We start from the raw sequence: 20,575 nt of genomic DNA on the forward strand, positions 1-20,575 counted from the left end.
TAGAGAGCCGGTGTTGAGAACGGCAACATACAAATAATAGAAATAATAACTTTATTTTCCACCCACAGCCCCACAGGCTGTTGTTTTAGCCAAAGTATAGCACCAGATTGCTGAGCTCCACGGACAATGATGTCTAAATTTATGTAACGTAAGAACTGCGAAGACAAGGCAAGAGAAATCAGAGCTCGACAGAAGCATATGGACAGCTGCTTTTACCTCGCTCCGTTTGCCAGTGGAGCAGGAAAGGGGATGAATTGCAGTGAGTGGTACAGGGACGCTCTGCCATGCATTACATGGTGGCATGCAAAGTATGTATGCATATCACTTCACGAGCAGTTACTATGGAAAGGGAAAAAAACTCATCTTGTATTGAAACGTGGGGCGACTGACTGTGGTAAAATGTAACTACTTCTTCTCACTGTCATTCCAAGCGAGCAAGGCAATATCCTACTTTTTTTGTTCTCCTGTTTTTTAGTCTTTGTTTGTCTAAGTGGTCCCGTTCCCCCGCAACCGGATCTGAAAGCATGTCTATTGCGCATCTGGGACGACGAAGATAGTTTCTCTACTGTTCTTTTCTGTTGTCTTTGCATCCCGATTTCTCTTGCTGCTGTGACGCGGCTGTAGTGGATTGTATTTCTGCTCGCCGGGAAGGGGCTGCAGGGAACCCGCGAGCTTTGCGCTAACGCTCGGCGCTGGCTGCGCCTTTGAACCCGGCGTTCGCCGGCGGTGCCCGGCCCGGCCGCGTAACCTCCTGTGACAGGACTGCGCCAGTGGAGCGACGAGCACGGTCGCCGTCCTACCTCCAGAGGCCGGCCAGCGGAAGAAACCGGAGAGCAGACCCGCGGCTGTGACGTCAGCAACCAGCAGCTGGCTCAGTGTCGCCGTCCCCACAGCCCTGTCGCGCAGCTTCTCGAAACTTCGCACAAAACTTTTGCTTTCAGCGCTGCGAACGTCTAAAAATCAGACTCCACGGGTGTCACAATATGTCTTCCTAACAAGCTTAATTAATTGTCTAGCGTAAGGGCACGAGACAAAAAAACTGTTCATACCAAGTAAAACATCACGAAATTACAGTGTTATTAGGCAATGCAGTGAATCCTCCAGTTCCTTCTGAAAACGCAAGATGATTCGATCCCAGTACTGTTGGATTATATACTGAAGTCAGAAACTAGTAAGCCGGCCGCTGTGGCCGAGCGGTTCTAGGCGCTTCAGTCCGGAACCGCGCTGCTGCTACGGTCGCAGGTTCGAATCCTGACTCGGGCATGGATGTGTGTGATGTCTTTAGATTAATTGGGTTTAAGTAGTTCTAAGTCTAGGGGATTGATGACCTCAGATCTTAAGTCCCATAGTGCTCAGAGCCATTTGAACCGTTTTTTAAGAAACTGGTATAGGCACGCGTGTTCAAATACAGAGATATGTAAACAGGCAGAATACGGCGCTGCGTTCAGCAATGCCCTCATAAGTGTCTGGTGCAGTTGCTAGATCGGTTACAGCCGCACGGGATTAGCCGAGCAGTCTAGGGCGCTGCAGTCATGGACTGTGCGGCTGGTCCCAGCGGAGGTTCGAGTCCTCCCTCGGGCATGGGTGTGTGTGTTTGTCCTTAGGATATAAATTATCCTAAGGACAAACACACACATTAAGTAGTGTGTAAGCTTAGGGACTGATACTTAGCAGTTAAGTCCCATAAGATTTCACACACATTTGAACCTTTTTTTTTTTTTTAAGATCAGTTGTTACAGCTCCTACAATGGCAGGTTATCAAGTTTTAAGTAAGTCTGAACATGATGTTATAGTCGGCCGCACGACCGATGGGACACAGCATCTCCGAGGTAGCGATGAAGTGCGCATTTCCCTGTACGACCATTTCGCGAGTGTATCGTGAATATCAGGAATCCGGTGAAACATCAAATTTCCGACATCGCTTCAGCCGGAAAAAGATCCTGCAAGAACGGGATCAACGACGGCTGAAGAGAATCGTTCAACGTGACTGAAGTGAAACCCTTGAGCAAATTGCTGCAGATTTCATTGCTGCGCCATCAACTTGTGTCAGCGTGCAAACCATTCAACAAAACATAATCGATACGGGCTTTCGGAGCCGAAGAGCCACTCGTGTACCGTTGATGGCTGCATGACACAAAGCTTTACGCCTCGCTTGGATCGGTCAACATCAACAGTGGTCTGTTGATCACCGGAAACATGTTGTCTGGTCGGACGAGTCTCGTTTCAAATTGTATCGAGCGGATGGATGTGTACGTGTATGGAGACAACCACATGAATCCATGGACCCTGTATATCAGTAGGCGACTGTTCAAGCTGGTGGAGGCTGTGTCATGGTGTGGGGCGTGTGCAGTTGGATTGATATGGGACCCTGATACGTCTAGATACGACTCTGATGGGTGACACGTAGAGAAGCATCAAAATGGTTCAAATAGCTCTGAGCACTATGGGACTTAACTTCTGAGGTCATCAGTCCCCTAGAACTTAGAACTACTTAAACCTAACTAACCTAAGGACATCACACACATCAATGCCCGAGGCAGGATTGGAACCTGCGACCATAGCGGTCGCACGGTTCCAGACTGCAGCGCCTAGAACCGCTCGGCCACTCCGGCCGGCAGATGAGCATCCTGTCTGATCATCTGCATCCATTCATGTCCATTGGTCATTCCGACGGAACTGGGCAATTCCAGCAGGACAATGCGACATCCCCACGTCCAGAATTCCTACAGAGTGGCTCCTGGAAAACTCTACTGAGTTTAAACACTTCCGCTGGCTACCAAACCCTCCAGACAACGTTATTGAGCCTATCTGGGATGCCTTGCTACGTGTTGTTCAGAAGAGATCTTCACCGCCTCGTTCCCTTGCGGATTTATGAACAGCCCTGCAGGATTCATGGCTTCAGTTCCCTCCAACACTACTTCACACATTATTCGAGTCCATGCCACGTCGTGTTGCTGCACTTCTGCGTGCTCTCGGGGGCCCTACACGATATGAGGCAGGTGTACCAGTTTCTTTGGCTCTTCAGTGTTATTACAAATGTCGTCTAAAGAACGAAAAATTACGTTGGTCATATGTGACGAACACATTTATAGCGCTGGAGTAAATAATAGCGTAGTAGAGGTGCCAGAAAGCAAATTAAAGAAAAAATATTCATCTCCCTGTGGTGTCAATGGCCAGGGGCAGTCAAATTCCACGCAGATATTTTAAAAATTTGGTCCGCGCTTGCTACTTTTATTACCAACATCGCTGTCATATCCATAGCTCACAACAACTCTCTCTGCCAGACTTGGCGCCAAACTACTATCAAAGATGTTAGTGTATCAAAGATGACTTTCAAATATGTTACACTGATATTAAAATGTGAACTCTCGTAATAATCTTTGATATATTAAAATGTACAAATTAATACGCAATCGCAGAATATAATTTGTATTCACATTTATATTATTTTAAAAAATTCTGTGAAACGACTGTAAGAATCTGCACACTAACCTAAACGGAATCTTTTGAGTATATACAGAATCCTCAAATACTCTTCAATTAGGCCGAAAGACATGCTAATAACTGAAGATACACGGCCCAGTCATATCAATGTGATCACAGATGGCAGGTGGCAGCACTGGCTATGGACGGTATATAAAGCGTGTCGGAGGGATGTGGAAAGCTGTGTAGTCATCGTAACGCGGAATCAGAGAGATTTGTCTGACGTCCAAAAGGACACGATCATTGGCTTTTGGGTCAAGAGCGGGAGAATTTCCGAAACGGCTAGGTTTTTAAACTGTTCACCTGACGCCGTGGTTAAAATATAATGTGAATGGCAAAATGGCGCTACCCAAAAGCGGCGCCGAGTAACTGTGGTGCTCCACGGGCCATAGATGACAGGGAAAGAAATGGATCTGAGCACTATGGGGCTTAACATCTGAGATCATCAGTCCCCTAGAACTTAGAACTACTTAAACCTAAGGACATCACACATATCCATGCCCGAGGCAGGATTCGAACCTGCGACCGTAGCGGTCGCGCGGTTCCCGACTGTAGCGCCTAGAACCGCTCGGCCACACCGGCCGGCAGATGACAGATGACAGGGAGACTGCGGAGATGTGTACGGGTGAATAGATGTGGAACTGTTAAGCAACTGCGCGTGGATCTCCGAAGCAGACGTCTGGTGGATAGACGCATGCTGACTGTTATTCATCGACAACGAAGGCTTGGATTTGCACGCCAATATCGCAACTGCACGTCCACTGAGGGGCGACAGGTAGCCTTTTCAGAGGAATCGCGCTTTGTGCTCGATCGGACAGATGGCCATCGGCATATACGGCGTGAAACATCTGAAAGAGCGGACGCGGGATCATTAAGTCTGGGGAATATTTTCGTGGCATTCCCTGGCTGACCTCGTGTTTGTTGAAGGCACAATGGATCAAGACATCTATCCTTGGGGACCATGTCCACCCCGACATGGAGTTCGTTTTTTTATCGGGACAATGACATCTACCAGCAAGTCAATGCAACGTGTCACACAGCTCACAGTGTAAGCGTGTGGTTCGAGGAGAACTAGCATGAGTTTACCGTACTCCCCCGGTCCCCAAACTCCTCGGATTTGAACCCACTCGAGAATTTGTGGGACCACCTCGATTGGGCTGTTAGCCCCACGGACTCTAGGCCCAGAAACCTAGCGCACCTGGTTACGGCACTGAAGTCGGCATGGCTCCATCTCCCTTCCAGAACGTCACTGACTTTCTTTCTGCACATCTCTCAGCGATCTCCACTGAAAAATGTGGTTATTCAGGACTTTGGCGATGGCCACATTACTGTGAATGTACAGTGTAACGTGGATACTACGTTTCACCTGTTTTCCAACTACCCCCAGGCATTTCCTATGATTTTAATACAAGATGATTTAGTGGGCCAGCGGAGAGGCATTGCGGTTTCCCTCAAAGCACAGAGCGAGGTGGCGCAGTGGTTAGCACATTGGACTCGCATTCGGGAGGGCGACGGTTCAAACCCGCGTCCGTCCATCCTCATTTAGGTTTTCCGTGAGTTCCCTAAATCGCTTCAGGCAAGTGCCGGGATGGTTCCTCTGAAAGGGCGCCGCCGACTTCTTTTCTCATCCTTCCCTAATCCGCTGGGACTGATGACCTCGCAGTTTGGCCCCTTCCCGCAAATTCACCAACCAACCAACCGTCAAACCAGGCAACGCGGTTGTTGTCATCTTGGAAGACGAGAGTGTCCGTTACATTCTCACCATGAAGGTGTAGGAGAAGGTTACCGAGAGTGTTGAAGTAAACATCCTGGTTCATATTATAATAAAAGCTATACAGCCTTATGAATTCTCAGAAAATAAGTGTGTAAATTATGGATAATCGTTGGGATTTGTTAAAAAATAATTGAGGAATCAACCACTCTTTTCAGCGCGCCTCCGAACGGCTAGTAAAAGGTGGTTACGTCCTAGTTTTTATACTTCTTAGATTAATAATAGTTTGTAGGAGAAGCTTTTATATAACATTATCATGATTCCGTCCGCCCCTGGTAGCTGAGTGGTCAGCGCGACGGCATGTCATACCTAACGTCCCGGGTTCGATGCCTGGGTGGGTCGGAGATTTTCTCCTCTTTAGGGACTGGGTGTTGTGTTTTCCTTATCTTCATCAGTTCATCCCCATCGACACGCAAATCGCCGAAGTGGCGTCAACTCCAAAGACTTGCACCAGGCGAACGGTCTACCCGACGGGAGGCCCTAGCCACACGGCATTTCCATTTATATCATGATTCCTTGTTCAAACATTGGTTTTAAATGCTTTTGCAGCTTTTTGTGACGGTCAGCAACGAATTAAGCTGGACGTTGCTAATATGGCTATGCCATTGATCAGGTACCATTGCATCAGCCTTAAATGCACATAGTAAGGTCAATAATAGGACCTGCGTGTATTATAAATTTATCACACTATACCTTATAAAGAATCATTGCATTGTAAATCCCCTAGAAGCATTAAAATACCGAGTCAAGATCACGCGTCACCCTATTAGCAACGAGCCAGCGATCACTGATTACACCTATTTGTGCTGTAGCTCACATTATTAAGATAATTACGCTTTCTCTTCTTGCTAATAATTAGATATAATCACCTTTAATCTTCTAATTAAGAGAAAGAGGGATTATAATGTTCGCAATAATCTGAATGAGAAACTCGGTTTGTGGTAGGAAAAACAACACTAAAACGTCACTGAGCTACCTCCGGTTCGAACTGCTCCCACCACATATTGCAGGTTCAACGACTTATATGGACGTTGGTGCTCTCTACATCTTACAACATTTGAAAAGAGGCGAAATCACCACTTGTCGTGTCTTACTGTATACCCCCAGTCAGCCGCGGTCAAACTTCTGTGCTGTCTGATAAACCCTAATCTTCCTTCCTTCATTTTTTAGGAGTTCGTCGTCAACATCTACAGCACTCCACGAGTCACCATACAGTGTGAGACGGCTGGTGCAACAAGATGATGCGCTGTAAGTATCGTTGTTGGCAATATAGACAGTATTGAGCGCAACACCTGACAAATTTTAATGATTACTGAAAACCAGTTCAGCTGCATGACTGCACATTTATAGTGGTACGACCGGTTCGAATATCTCCAGGTAGCAGCACAGCTGGGCAACCTGAAAATGTTCTAAGAACGAAACCGGTCGTACCACTATAAATGTGTAATCACTCAGCTAAGGTGTTTTCAATAAATCATTAACATTGTAAGAATAGGCTGAAGTTTAAGAGACTAGTCAGAAAGAATCAATGTACAGGGAAGTGGGGTGCGGAAATACTAAGAAATAAAGAGATGCGTTTGAAGCTTTCTGAGGCAATAGATTCTGCGATGACGAATAGCTCAGTAGGCGGTTCAGATTAGATCGGATTAGATTAGATAAGATTAGATTCGGTTTTCGTTGCATAGACCCAAAAATGAGATGATTTTCGTGGGCGTGGAACAAGTCAGATAAGCTAAAATAAAAAAATAAAACATTTGAATATAATGCTCACTACCCTGACTATTTGTCAGGTGATTGTCAAAATATGTGAATACATTACAGTGAAGTGGAACTGCTTATTTTTACAGAATTAATACCCTGTCAGAATGAAACATAGTTATGCACTTTTAATAAATTTATCATACACAAAATACCTAATCTTGACTGTTGTGACCAAGTGTAGTCAAAACTGAAATCTAACAGACATTTTTATTTAAGTTGATCTAACAGTCTCTGTTAAGATATTCATCTATAGAGTACAAGGAGTTGTCTATCAAAAAGTCTTTCAAACTCTGTTTAAACAGGGCTTCATATGAAACCAGGTTTTTAATGGTTGTTGGCAATTTATTGAAAATGTGTCTTCCTGAATATTGGACCTCTTCCTGGACCAAGGGAATTGACTTTAGGTCCTTACATAGATTGTTCTTATTCCTAGTATTGATAGTGTGTATTGAGCTGTTGGTTGGAAATAGGCACATATTACTTGCAGCGAATTTCATTAAGGAATGAATAAACTAGGAAGCAGTGGTAAGAAACCAATTTCCTTAAACAGGTTTCTACATGATGTTCTTGAATTTACACCACAAATGAATCTTATTACACACTTTTGCACGCTAAAAACTTTTACTCTGTTTGACAAGTCACCCCAGAATATGAGCCCACATGACATAATAAAATGAAAATAAGCAAAGCATGAAAGTTTCTTATATTTATATCTCCTAAATCTGACATCATTCTCTCTGCAAAGACAGACCTCGTTAAGCGCTTCAGCGGTTCTGTGGTATGACCTTCCCATCTGAATTTACTATCGTGTTGTAATCCCAGAAATATAACAATGTGTACCTCTTCGATTTGCATGTCTTCATACGTTACACACATGCTGGATGGAAATCTTTTACAGGTTCTGAAATGCATGTAGTGGGTCCTTTCAACGTTTAATGACAGTTAACATCTCTAAAAACAGCAATAGTAGACGTAGAGGTACAAGGAAGGTAACTGCGAGGAAACTATGAGTAATAGAAGAAATATTTCAGTTGATCGACGAAAGAAGACAGTACAAAAATGTTCAGGGAAATTCAGGAATGCAGATAAACTAGTCACTTAGGAACTTAATGAACAGTAAATGCAGAGACACTAAGGCGAAATGGAAGGACTGACTCAGGATACAGAAAAGTAAAAACAGCCTTCGGTGAGATTAAAAGCAGGGGCGATAACATTACCAGTTCAATGTGAATTCCATTTTTAAATGCACAGGAGAGAACGAATACGTGGAAAGAGTACATTGAGGGCCTCTGTGAAGTGAAATACTTGTATGATGACATGATAAAAGAAGAAACAGGTGTCGACAGTGAAAAGATAGTGTACCGATCACTAGAATTACAAAAAGCTTGGAGATCAAATAAGGCAGAAGGGACGGATAGCTTCCACCGGAATTTATAAAATCATTGACAAAAATGGCAACAAAACAGCTTTTCTACTTCGGTGTGCGGAATGTATGGAACAGTCGATATACCACCACACTTTCAGAAAAACATCATTGACACAATTCCGAAGATTGCAAGAGACAAGTGCGCGAATTACCGCACAATCAGATTAACAGCTCATGCATCCGAGTATAACATAGAGAAGAATGGAAAAGAAAATCAAGGATGTGTTAGATGACAATCAGTTTTGCTTTAGGGAAGGTGAAGGCACCAGAGTGGCAGTTCTGACGTTGCGTTGATAATAGAAGCAAGACACGTTCATAGGATCTGTCTGCCTGGAAAAAGCTTTCGGCAATGTAAAATGGGGACGATGTTCTAAATTCTACGAAAAATAGGGGTAAGCTGTAGGGAGAGACGGGTAATGTATAATATGTATAAGAACCAAGAGGGAACAATACGGGTAGAAGACCAAAAACCGAGTGCTCGGATTAAAAAGGGTGTAAGACAGGATGCAGTCTTTCACTCATACCGTTCAAACTACACATCCAAGAAGCGCTCGGAAATAAAAGAGTCATGAGTGCGATTAAAATTCAGGGTGAAAGAGTGTCAATGATAAGATTCGGTGATGACATTGCTATCCAAAGCGAAAGAGCAGAAAAATTATACAATCTGTTCGATGGAATAAATATTATAATGACTACACAATATGAATTGAGAGTAAATCGAAGAAAGACGAAAGTAATGAGAAGTAGCAGAAATTATAAGATGACTTAAAAATCAGAGTAGCGCTGGAAAAAGGGCATTCCTAGCCAAGAGAAATCCAGCAGTATCAAACATAGGCCTCAATTTGAGGAGGAAATTTATGAAACTTCTTTTATCATGTCATCATACAAGTATTTCACTTCGTAGAGGCCCTCAATGTACTCTTTCCACGTATTCGTTCTCTCCTCTGCATTTAAAAATGGAATTCACATTGAACTGGTAATGTTATCGCCCCTGCTTTTAATCTCACCGAAGGCTGTTTTTACTTTTCTGTATCCTGAGTCAGTCCTTCCATTTCGCCTTAGTGTCTCTGCATTTACTGTTCATTAAGTTCCTAAGTGACTATGGGAAAACCGGAACAGGAGAGAATCAAAAGTATTTTGGATGTGATGCTACAGAGGAATGTTGAAAATTAGGTGGACTGAAAAGATAAGGAATAAGGAGATTTTTTTTAAGGAATGAGGAGTTTCTCCGCAGCATCGGCCAGTGTACGCAAAGTAAAGCTTCGTTATAGCCGACATATTCTTCGCGAGAAAACAGCAGCTGTATTGTTATTTAAAACAATTCTGATTCATTCTTCAGTGTCACTTGCCAATTTTTAAGTACGTGATATGTTTCAGTCTCGCTAGATCATCTTCGGATTTGTGTAGTTGAATCAGTAACCTCTTGTTTCTCTGTCAGAACCTGATATCAGAGTACTGTCTGATTTGAGGTTCTGAAACAGACACGACGGGTTACTGATGTAACTGCATAGATCTGAAGATGATCCAAAGAGATCGAAACATGTTATGCATTTAAAAATATGGAACTGAGACGGAAGAATAAATAAGAATTGCTTTAAAAATAAAACTTGCCTGGAATATAATTTACGTACTATTAGATAGGCAGCCCAACTTGCATCATCCACACACAGTGTAGACAAAGAAAACTGGGTTGCTTAACTTAAATGAGCCTGCGATAGAATTGATTAAACGACGCTTAGCAAATTCCCAATAAGCGTCGTTTAATCAATTCTATCACAGGCTCATTTAAGTTAAGCGTTGATTAAACGACGCTTACTGGGAATTTGCTTATTTTTCTTTTCTGGTTTGTCCTCCACCACAAACAAAGTGCAGCAATGGACATCAGTTTCATAAGTTAGTGACAATACCAGTTACTTGTTGGAAAGGTACTGAGCACATTTAGTGTCAACACTTGAAAATGTATGTGCTGTTTAAGTGTATGGCTTGTTCGTTTGCAGCCTTACTCTAATTAGGGGCAGTGATGATCCATCTTACATCACGGAAGCTTGGATGATCTGAATGAGAATCAGCGCTTGAGAATGGCGTTGCGATTCCGAAACTAGCAGCAAATAATGAAATAAATTGCTGTGTTAAGGACCTGTTATTTCCAGGGAAAATACTTCCCCAGCTATGGACCCACATATAGACCCAGCCTGATCTGTTAACTTGTTGCCCACTGTATAAATCGGGCAATTTCCTCCGTTTTCAAATTTTGATGCATTGAATGCACGAGTGTACCACTGATGTAGAAATAAATGATAATTGGCCGCATGCTCCCTAATTAATGTCGTTTTATGTGCCTGAGGGTGGTCTGGTGCTTGAAGGAAACAAGCAGTTTTAGTAAATTAGAATACATATATTGTGCCAAATCATGAATTCTTTAAGAAAAAAAGCATTTATTGCACATTGACATGACTATCGCCTTTACAATTACACTTAAAGTCTCGGTAATCAAATGCAAGCAATACCAAAACACTCGATGAATATACCGGCGTTGGTATTGTCCCGTGTTCCGACTCTTGGGTCTGAATAGAAGGAAAGAACTTATTTAATCCCCCTCTGACGACGAGGTCCATGCAAATAAAATATTCCCTCATTTTTACCAATCATAAATATTCTATTTTTCAAATATGTCGCGACAAATGAAACTTTTGCTCCACCGGGATTCGAAAACGGATGTGCTGTTTATAGCGAGAAGTGGACTCAAACATTTGTTATTTATTAGGCTATCTGAATATGCCTGCGGACCTGAATCTAACTTTCATTGTCACTGATATTCACTGCTATTATCTCGGAATGCTACACACAGAGATGTTCCCAAGAGAATGTGGGAATGGCAAAACAGGAGTCAAGGTTGTAGGAGGACCATACCTTACTTGCCGTAACCAAGACGCTTGTCTACTTTCCGATCTTAACAATCTACAGATTGAGGTTCAATCTGCATAAACTAAACGCTCATGTCTTTCGCAGTAGTTTCAGACCTTTTAAATCGAGTTTGCTATAACACTTTTCGAAACATTTAATATTGGATAAAGTAATGGTCTCTAGACATGGAGAGCCGGCCACTGATTTGACAAACGTAGGTAAGAAAATCGAAGCTTAACTTATTTATAGAGCGCACAATCGGATTCACATGAAACGACTGATGTAGTCCACGGTCGATCGAAGTCTCTCTGAAGTACCAGGGTTTTTTGAGAGAACAACGTGGGTTCTTCTCACAATATTTGAGTTAACTATGTTTCTCTCTTATGTCTTCGTATAGGCTAATCTCACCTATTACGATCGTAGTAGCACGTCTCTATATTCATTCTAGGTCTGTCGTGATGCCCGATTGATAAGAACTTCGAACCTGAGAGCAGCACAGTAGATCTGGTCGCACTAGCGTGCTTGAATCGTAAGATTTGTGTGGTCGTGTCCCATGTCGATTCACCATCATGTGCGGATCCAAACAACATTTTACTACACGCGTTAATTCCCAAATTTTTCAGCTAACTTTCGGAGAATATAGTATCGTGAGAAGTAAGGGTCTCAAAAACGCCAATAATTCCAAAAAATTACGAGCTTCGTGTAACTTAGGATACATTTCCCTTGTGTTCCTGATGGCTAGTCCACGTGGACAACTTGCGGCCTGACTGCTTGTGGGAAACGTGCTATCCAAGAAAAGGTTCCCAGTCACGGGTTGACCATATGTACTGTCAACAACTAATCTGACACAGGTCGTTTGAGTCCACATGTGCAATTGGGAAACCACAGTAAGCTGACGGGAGGCAAAACAGAAGGGGGATGATGGCCCACTAAAACAAAATAACATAAATCCTTACTTTCACGTATTTAGGTCCAAGCGACAGCAAGAAACCGCATTCCCCTAATTACACACTCGTTTAGCCGCAATAGGCATACATGTGTAATAATCTTAGAGCTAAGTGAAATTCTGATAAGGGCAAGTGCACACATTAAGGTGTCAAAATTGTGGAAGTTTGCTGCAGTTATAAGGTAGTTCTTAAAACAATTACATGAGGCAGGTACTTCTCAAAGTTTTGGAAGAATGAGTTTCAGAAGATGCATTTATCTGAATTACTGATTTTTGGATGCTACGCTAAAGCGATGTTTTAGACATTGTTGTCAGAATTATATGAAATGTGTTAATACCGTAATAGGAATGATAATAGTAATAATATTCGAACGGGGAAACAGAGGCTGTAAACAATGATAAAAAAAAACAAAACCGCAAGAAAAATTCTAGGTTCAACACTTGTAGACGAGCAGTACCGACTGAGAGGCAAACAGGAACTCAAACAATCTACAAACATCCATAGTGACATTAGAAAACGCATTTTAAGATTCTATGGACACATTAAAAGAATGTACTCGGAGAGACTTACAAATAAAATAGTCCTAATCTTTGACGACAGGAGTGAAGCTGAAACGAACACGACGAAATTACCTGGCGAGACTAAAAACTCATCGAAATAGGCAGAAATTACACCAAAAGATGTCGAAAACTACGGAATCTTTAGGTCCAAAATTCACAAATGGCAAGATGACCAAGGGAAGAAACAAAAGAAGAAGACTGGAACTATGTTGTTGTTGTTGTGGTCTTCAGTCCTGAGACTGGTTTGATGCAGCTCTCCATGCTACTCTATCCTGTGCAAGCTTCTTCATCTCCCAGTACCTACTGCAACCTACATCCTTCTGAATCTGCTTAGTGTATTGATCTCTTGGTCTCCCTCTACGATTTTTACCCTCCACGCTGCCCTCCAATGCTAAATTTGTGATCCCTTGATGCCTCAAAACATGTCCTACCAACCGATCCCTTCTTCTAGTCAAGTTGTGCCACAAACTTCTCTTCTCCCCAATCCTATTCAATACCTCCTCATTAGTTACGTGATCTACCCACCTTATCTTCAGCATTCTTCTGTAGCACCACATTTCGAAAGCTTCTATTCTCTTCTTGTCCAAACTGGTTATCTTCCATGTTTCACCTCCATACGTGGCTACACTCCATACAAATACTTTCAGAAACGACTTCCTGACACTTAAATCTATACTCGATGTTAACAAATTTCTCTTCTTCAGAAACGATTTCCTTGCCATTGCCAGTCTACATTTTATATCCTCTCTACTTCGACCATCATCAGTTATTTTACTCCCTAAATAGCAAAAGTCCTTTACTACTTTAAGTGTCTCATTTCCTAATCTAATCCCCTCAGCATCACCCGATTTAATTTGACAACATTCCATTATCCTCGTTTTGCTTTTGTTGATGTTCATCTTATATCCTCCTTTCAAGACACTATCCATTCCGTTCAACTGCTCTTCCAAGTCCTTTGATGTCTCTGACAGAATTACAATATCATCGGCGAACCTCAAAGTTTTTATTTCTTCTCCATGGATTTTAATACCTACTCCGAATTTTTCTTTTGTTTCCTTTACTGCTTGCTCAATATACAGATTGAATAACATCGGGGAGAGGCTACAACCCTGTCTCACTCCTTTCCCAACCACTGCTTCCCTTTCATGCCCCTCGACTCTTATAACTGCCATCTGGTTTCTGTAAAAATTGTAAATAGCCTTTCGCTCCCTGTATTTTACCCCTGCCACCTTCAGAATTTGAAAGAGAGTATTCCAGTTAACGTTGTCAAAAGCTTTCTCTAAGTCTACAAATGCTAGAAACGTAGGTTTGCCTTTTCTTAATCTTTCTTCTAAGATAAGTCGTAAGGTTAGTACTGCCTCACGTGTTCCAACATTTCTACGGAATCCAAACTGATCTTCCCCGAGGTCCGCTTCTACCAATTTTTCCATTCGTCTGTAAAGAATTCGCGTTAGTATTTTGCAGCTGTGACTTATTAAACTGATAGTTCGGTAATTTTCACATCTGTCAACACCTGCTTTCTTTGGGATTGGAATTATTATATTCTTCTTGAAGTCTGTGGGTATTTCGCCTGTCTCATACATCTCGCTCACCACATGGTAGAATTTTGTCATGACTGTCTCTCCCAAGGCCATCAGTAGTTCTAATGAAATGTTGTCTACTCCCGGGGCCTTGTTTCGACTCAGGTCTTTCAGTGCTCTGTCAAACTCTTCACGCAGTACCTTATCTCCCATTTCATCTTCATCTACATCCTCTTCCATTTCCATAATATTGTCCTTAAGTACATCGCCCTTGTATAAACCCTCTATATACTCCTTCCACCTTTCTGCCTTCCCTTCTTTGCTTAGAACTGGGTTGCCATCTGAGCTCTTGATATTCATACAAGTCGTTCTCTTCTCTCCAAAGGTCTCTTTAATTTTCCTGTAGGCAGTATCTATCTTACCCCTAGTGAGACAAGCCTCTACATCCTTACATTTGTCCTCTAGCCATCCCTGCTTAGCCATTTTGCACTTCCTGTCGATCTCATTTTTGAGACGTTTGTATTCCTTTTTGCATGCTTCATTTACTGCATTTTTATATTTTCTCCTTTCATCAATTAAATTCAATATTTCTTCTGTTACCCAAGGATTTCTATTAGCCCTCGTCTTTTTACCTACTTGATCCTCTGCTGCCTTCACTACTTCATCCCTCAGAGCTACCCATTCTTCTTCTGCTGTATTTCTTTCCCCCATTCCTGTCAATTGTTCCCTTATGCTCTCCCTGAAACTCTGTACAACCTCTGGTTCTTTCAGTTTATCCAGGTCCCATCTCCTTAAATTCCAGCCGTTTTGCAGTTTCTTCAGTTTCAATCTGCAGTTCATAACCAATAGATTGTGGTCAGAATCCACATCTGCCCCTGGAAATGTCTTACAATTTAAAACCTGGTTCCTAAATCTCTGTCTTACCATTATGTAATCTATCTGATACCTTTTAGTATCTCCAGGATTTTTCCAGGTATACAACCTTCTTTCATGATTCTTGAACCAAGTGTTAGCTATGATTAAGTTATGCTCTGTGCAAAATTCTACAAGGCGGCTTCCTCTTTCATTTCTTCCCCCCAATCCATATTCACCTACTATGTTTCCTTCTCTCCCTTTTCCTACTGACGAATTCCAGTCACCCATGACTATTAAATTTTCGTCTCCCTTCACTACCTGAATAATTTCTTTTATCTCGTCATACATTTCATCAATTTCTTCATCATCTGCAGAGCTAGTTGGCATATAAACTTGTACTACTGTAGTAGGCATGGGCTTTGTGTCTATCTTGGCCACAATAATGCGTTCACTATGCTGTTTGTAGTAGCTAACCCGCACTCCTATTTTTTTATTCATTATTAAACCTACTCCTGCATTACCCCTATTTGATTTTGTATTTATAACCCTGTAATCACCTGACCAAAAGTCTTGCTCCCCTGCCACCGAACTTCACTAATTCCCACTATATCTAACTTTAACCTATCCATTTCCCTTTTTAAATTTTCTGACCTACCTGCCCGATTAAGGGATCTGACATTCCACGCTCCGATCCATAGAATGTCAGTTTTCTTTCTCCTGATAACGAACTATATGGTCTGAAAAAAGGAAGGAAGCCCACAGGAAGTCCTTGAAAGAAATATGGGCACAGAAGAAGGCAAATGCCCACCTCTTTGTACTTTGTCTAGTCCTAATGCATTTATTCGCAAATAATAATAATAATAATGTCATTATTTTTATAATATTAGGCATCTCTCGCTCGTTAAAGTGCGGGTGACGGTGACTTATATTTGGGGTGAAAGGGGGACAAAGGTGTTCAGTGACGGAACCAGTGGATAGAGACGCGCCTGTTCACTACCGTCTTTGTTGCACGTCCTTTATAAGTTCACACGGATGGTATTCATATTTGAAACAAGAGTTAGAACTGGATGAATGCATGCATGGACTCGCGGTGATATGACTGAATAAAATGTGCTCGGGCTTCCAGCCACATCAACTGGCTTTACATCCACGAGCTTCTGGTCGAGTGATCCTTGACAATGGCCGAGAAGCATTCGGCCTACAGCTGGTTGTTGTTCAACCACTTGACGCAGGTGTATACCCGAGAAGATGTTAATGAAGGATAGGTTTACTGTTTAAGTGCCGCACGCAGGATTACATATTCACTCCTATCTATTCGCTTCATGGTGTGCCAACTGATGTCTTGTTTAAGCCTGAGACTTTCCTGTCGTGTAAACTATTTGACTTATAGGCGAATTTCCACCCTAGAGTGATCTCTCAGCAGCACGCAGACTTACAGTAGAAGCACACGGCCTGAACAGGCGCATCCGCATCGACAACTGGATGCACCAAGCATGCGCCGGCAGAGTCTTAACACTTTGACTGCCAGTTTTATTTCAAAAACATCCATGTACCGTTATACTAATTAGTAACTTAGAAGTAACAATATGAAAAGATTTTTTCCTGTCGTTTCGTTTCGAAAGGGGTTGGTGAAGGGGGGGGGGGGGAGGAGGAGGGTAGGACATACAAGATTATTCACGACTTTTTCGCTTAGAAAGGGGTTGGGGGGAGAGGGGGGGGGGGGAAGGTAGGACATACAGAATTATTCATAAACAACTCCAGTGTTTCAGAATGCGACTGCGCAAAACCATAGACGACATACTGAAACCAGTCACACACAATTGGCCAGAGTATCTCTCCAAGTTCGTAACTAGTACTACAAGTGCTCAATATCGGCTCCGTTTGTGATGTGGCAATCGTCAATTTGCCGGTGCAAGTCGTTGGCGCCATGTGTCCGTGTAGGCGTGAAGGAAGCCCACTTTGATAATCTGGTAACTGGGTTGTCTATCTATTGGTGCAAACTAGTTTGTTGTGACAATACTCCGAGCTCACAAGTGCAGTCTGTAAATTATAAGAATTCTTACCCCATTAGTAGGCTTCCCGTTACCAGTGGGACACATACATAGCAATAACGTGGCAGCAAACTCCAATTGATACTCTGTACTCTGATGACCTATCGTGGCACACATGTGACTCTTTGGTAGACTAAGGCTTAAATAACGGAACGCAATATACTGTCGCCTATATGCGTATGCCTGAAGATGGCCAGAAGACTCTGCGCCGAAATGTCGTGGCAGTAAGTTACTAGCATCTCATGCCCCTTTACTTATATACCTTTCCATAACTTCGTCACTAAATGAATTGGAAGTGTACACTTTTGTGGTGATAGAATGGCTATGAAATGAAATGAGCGTTTGGCGTCATTGGCCGGGAGGCCCCTGACGGGGCGCGTTCGGTCGCCTTGGTGCAGGTCTTATTACATTCGACGCCACATTGGGCGACCTGCGCGCCGGATGCGGATGAAATGATGATGAAGACAGCACAACACCAAGTCCCTGAGCGGAGGAAAACCTCGACCCAGCCGGGAATCGCACCCGGGCCCCTTAGCACGGCAGACCGTCACGCTGACCATTCAGCTATCGGGACGGACAGAATGGCTATGAATGAGAGTGTCATGGCAGGACTCAGCCGTCAGCTTTGACTTTGGAGGTGTCTTTGCCCAGACAGAGGGTTGCCCGCTTACCTGTTGGAGGCGACGTCTGCCCAGATAGCGGCGGCGCCGTCCTCCTCGAGCTCGTTGAGCATGGACTCCAGCTGGTCGGCGGCGTCTTGCGTGGGCGCGGTGGCGCGCAGCACCTGCCACCGCTGGTACGAGACGCGCCCGCCCCCGGAGGCCTTGTCCCTCGCCCCCGAGCCCGTGACCGCCCCCACGGCGGCGCCCACGACGACGCGCAGCCCCGTCTTGAAGTACTCCACCAGCGCGGACAGCACGCTCAGCGGTCCACCGCGCGCGCTCTCCTGCGCCTGCGCCGCCCCCGGCCCGGGGGCGGAAGCGGCCGCGGCTGCCGCCCCCAGCAGCAGCGCCGTCATTAACACCAGCGGCGGCGGCGGGCGGCGCATCTCACATCGCGCCAGGCTCCACCGCGGTCATCACAGACAGCGGACACCCGCACCAGTTCGCCTACCGCGAACTCGCGACATACGACACGGAACCAGTCCAGTGTTTTCCAAATTCGGTCACAACTATCTAACCACCACAACCAGCGAACGAGTAACCGGATGCAGTTCCACAGTACGGAGGACTGGTCTTAGCAGCTGGTGACTCCTCGAGTGTCCAGTCCGCTAGCAACAGGTGCGCGTGTGCGCCTCCCTCCGCTTGGCCGGTAACAGGTGTCTAGTCTAACCTGTTCGCGTGCTGCCCGGACCGCGACTGAGCCACTGCGCCGCCTCGTAGCGGCTGTGTATGAGCTCGGACAGTTTTCTGGGCCACGGTCGAGGCTGCCGGCCGTGGTGGAGACAGTTGAGAGGGGGGGGGGGGGGGCAGTGCAAGGCGGGGCGTGTCCCCTGGACCTCCCAGCCAGTGCGCGCTCCATCAGCGTACGTGCATATTAACCCGGCGCGACCCAGATAGCGCTGGACAATGCATGTGTGGGCGCCACGCGCCGCTGAGGGCGCCGGGTGGGACGCACCGGAAGCTGTCATTACGACTGCAAGTAGCTACGGTCGCTGCTACCCCGAAAATCCCACCTCCGTGGCCACAGTCGCCGTTTTACGGTACCTTGCAACAACCGAGGCGAAAGTAACTGTTTCGAATCTAGCTAGCGGAAAAAAAATCTAACTATTGCCGACATGTTCGTCGCGAAAGAATCTACATCTACATACATACTCCGCAGTCCACCATACCGTGCGTGGCGGAGGGTACCTCGTACCACAACAATCATCTTCTCTCCCTGAAACTTCCTGGCAGATTAAAACGGTGTTGCGGACAGAGACTCGAACTCAGGACCTTCGCCTTTCGCTTGCAAGTGCTCTACCAACTTAGCTACCCAAGCACGACTCACGCCCCGTACTCACAGCTTTACTTCTGCCAGTACCTCGTCTCCTACCTTCCAAACTTTATACAGAAGCTCTTCTACGAACCTTGCAGAAGTAGCACTCCTGAAAGAAAGGATATTGCGGAGACATGGCTTAGCCACAGCCTGGGGGATGTTTCCAGAATGATTGTACATGTCCTCTCCTACGACAAGGGTAACACTGAGCTTCTCGGGAGGGGCAGTCTTGGCGTTTGTGTCATGAGTAACACCGAGGGCAAGGCTTAATTCTGTTCGCCTGTGTAGCCGCCTGTTTAGCGAGTGGTTTACGCGCTGTGGAACATTGTTTACTCGCCATGACTAGCACAAGCTGCAGCTGAATGTGTCGATTGCGAACAAGAGACTCAACCCAACAAATAGCTGGCTGAAACTTCCTGGCAGATTAAAACGGTGTTGCGGACAGAGACTCGAACTCAGGACCTTCGCCTTTCGCTTGCAAGTGCTCTACCAACTTAGCTACCCAAGCACGACTCACGCCCCGTACTCACAGCTTTACTTCTGCCAGTACCTCGTCTCCTACCTTCCAAACTTTATACACAAGCTCTTCTACGAACCTTGCAGAAGTAGCACTCCTGAAACAAAGGATATTGCGGAGACATGGCTTAGCCTTGCAGAAGTAGCACTCCTGAAAGAAAGGATATTGCGGAGACATGGCTTAGCCTTTCTTTCAGGAGTGCTACTTCTGCAAGGTTCGTAGAAGAGCTTCTGTATAAAGTTTGGAAGGTAGGAGACGAGGTACTGGCAGAAGTAAAGCTGTGAGTACGGGGCGTGAGTCGTGCTTGGGTAGCTAAGTTGGTAGAGCACTTGCAAGCGAAAGGCGAAGGTCCTGAGTTCGAGTCTCTGTCCGCAACACCGTTTTAATCTGCCAGGAAGTTTCAGCCAGCTATTTGTTGGGTTGAGTCTCTTGTTCGCAATCGACACATTCAGCTGCAGCTTGTGCTAGTCATGGCGAGTAAACAATGTTCCACAGCGCGTAAACCACTCGCTAAACAGGCGGCTACACAGGCGAACAGAATTAAGCCTTGCCCTCGGTGTTACTCATGACACAAACGCCAAGACTGCCCCTCCCGAGAAGCTCAGTGTTACCCTTGTCGTAGGAGAGGACATGTACAATCATTCTGGAAACATCCCCCAGGCTGTGGCTAAGCCATGTCTCCGCAATATCCTTTCTTTCAGGACTGCTACTTCTGCAAGGTTCGTAGAAGAGCTTCTGTATAAAGTTTGGAAGGTAGGAGACGAGGTACTGGCAGAAGTAAAGCTGTGAGTACGGGGCGTGAG

The 20,575-nt window shown here is 44.6% G+C and overlaps 1 protein-coding gene across 1 annotated transcript in view; it reads right to left on the bottom strand.

The window, feature by feature from the left end:
- LOC124775240 (carboxypeptidase B-like) overlaps positions 1 to 18,326 on the bottom strand; it is a 231,701-nt gene extending 213,375 nt beyond the window's left edge. Inside the window, exons 1-2 of the mRNA XM_047250077.1 lie at positions 18,129 to 18,326; positions 17,950 to 18,071 (exon numbers count right to left, since the gene is read on the bottom strand). Coding sequence (XP_047106033.1) covers positions 17,950 to 18,071; positions 18,129 to 18,326 — 320 coding nt within the window. The remainder of the gene's footprint in view (positions 1 to 17,949; positions 18,072 to 18,128) is intronic.
- Positions 18,327 to 20,575: the final 2,249 nt, after the last annotated feature.

The sequence above is a fragment of the Schistocerca piceifrons genome, chromosome 2 (assembly GCF_021461385.2).
Source record: "Schistocerca piceifrons isolate TAMUIC-IGC-003096 chromosome 2, iqSchPice1.1, whole genome shotgun sequence".
NCBI classification, from domain to species: domain Eukaryota; kingdom Metazoa; phylum Arthropoda; class Insecta; order Orthoptera; family Acrididae; genus Schistocerca; species Schistocerca piceifrons.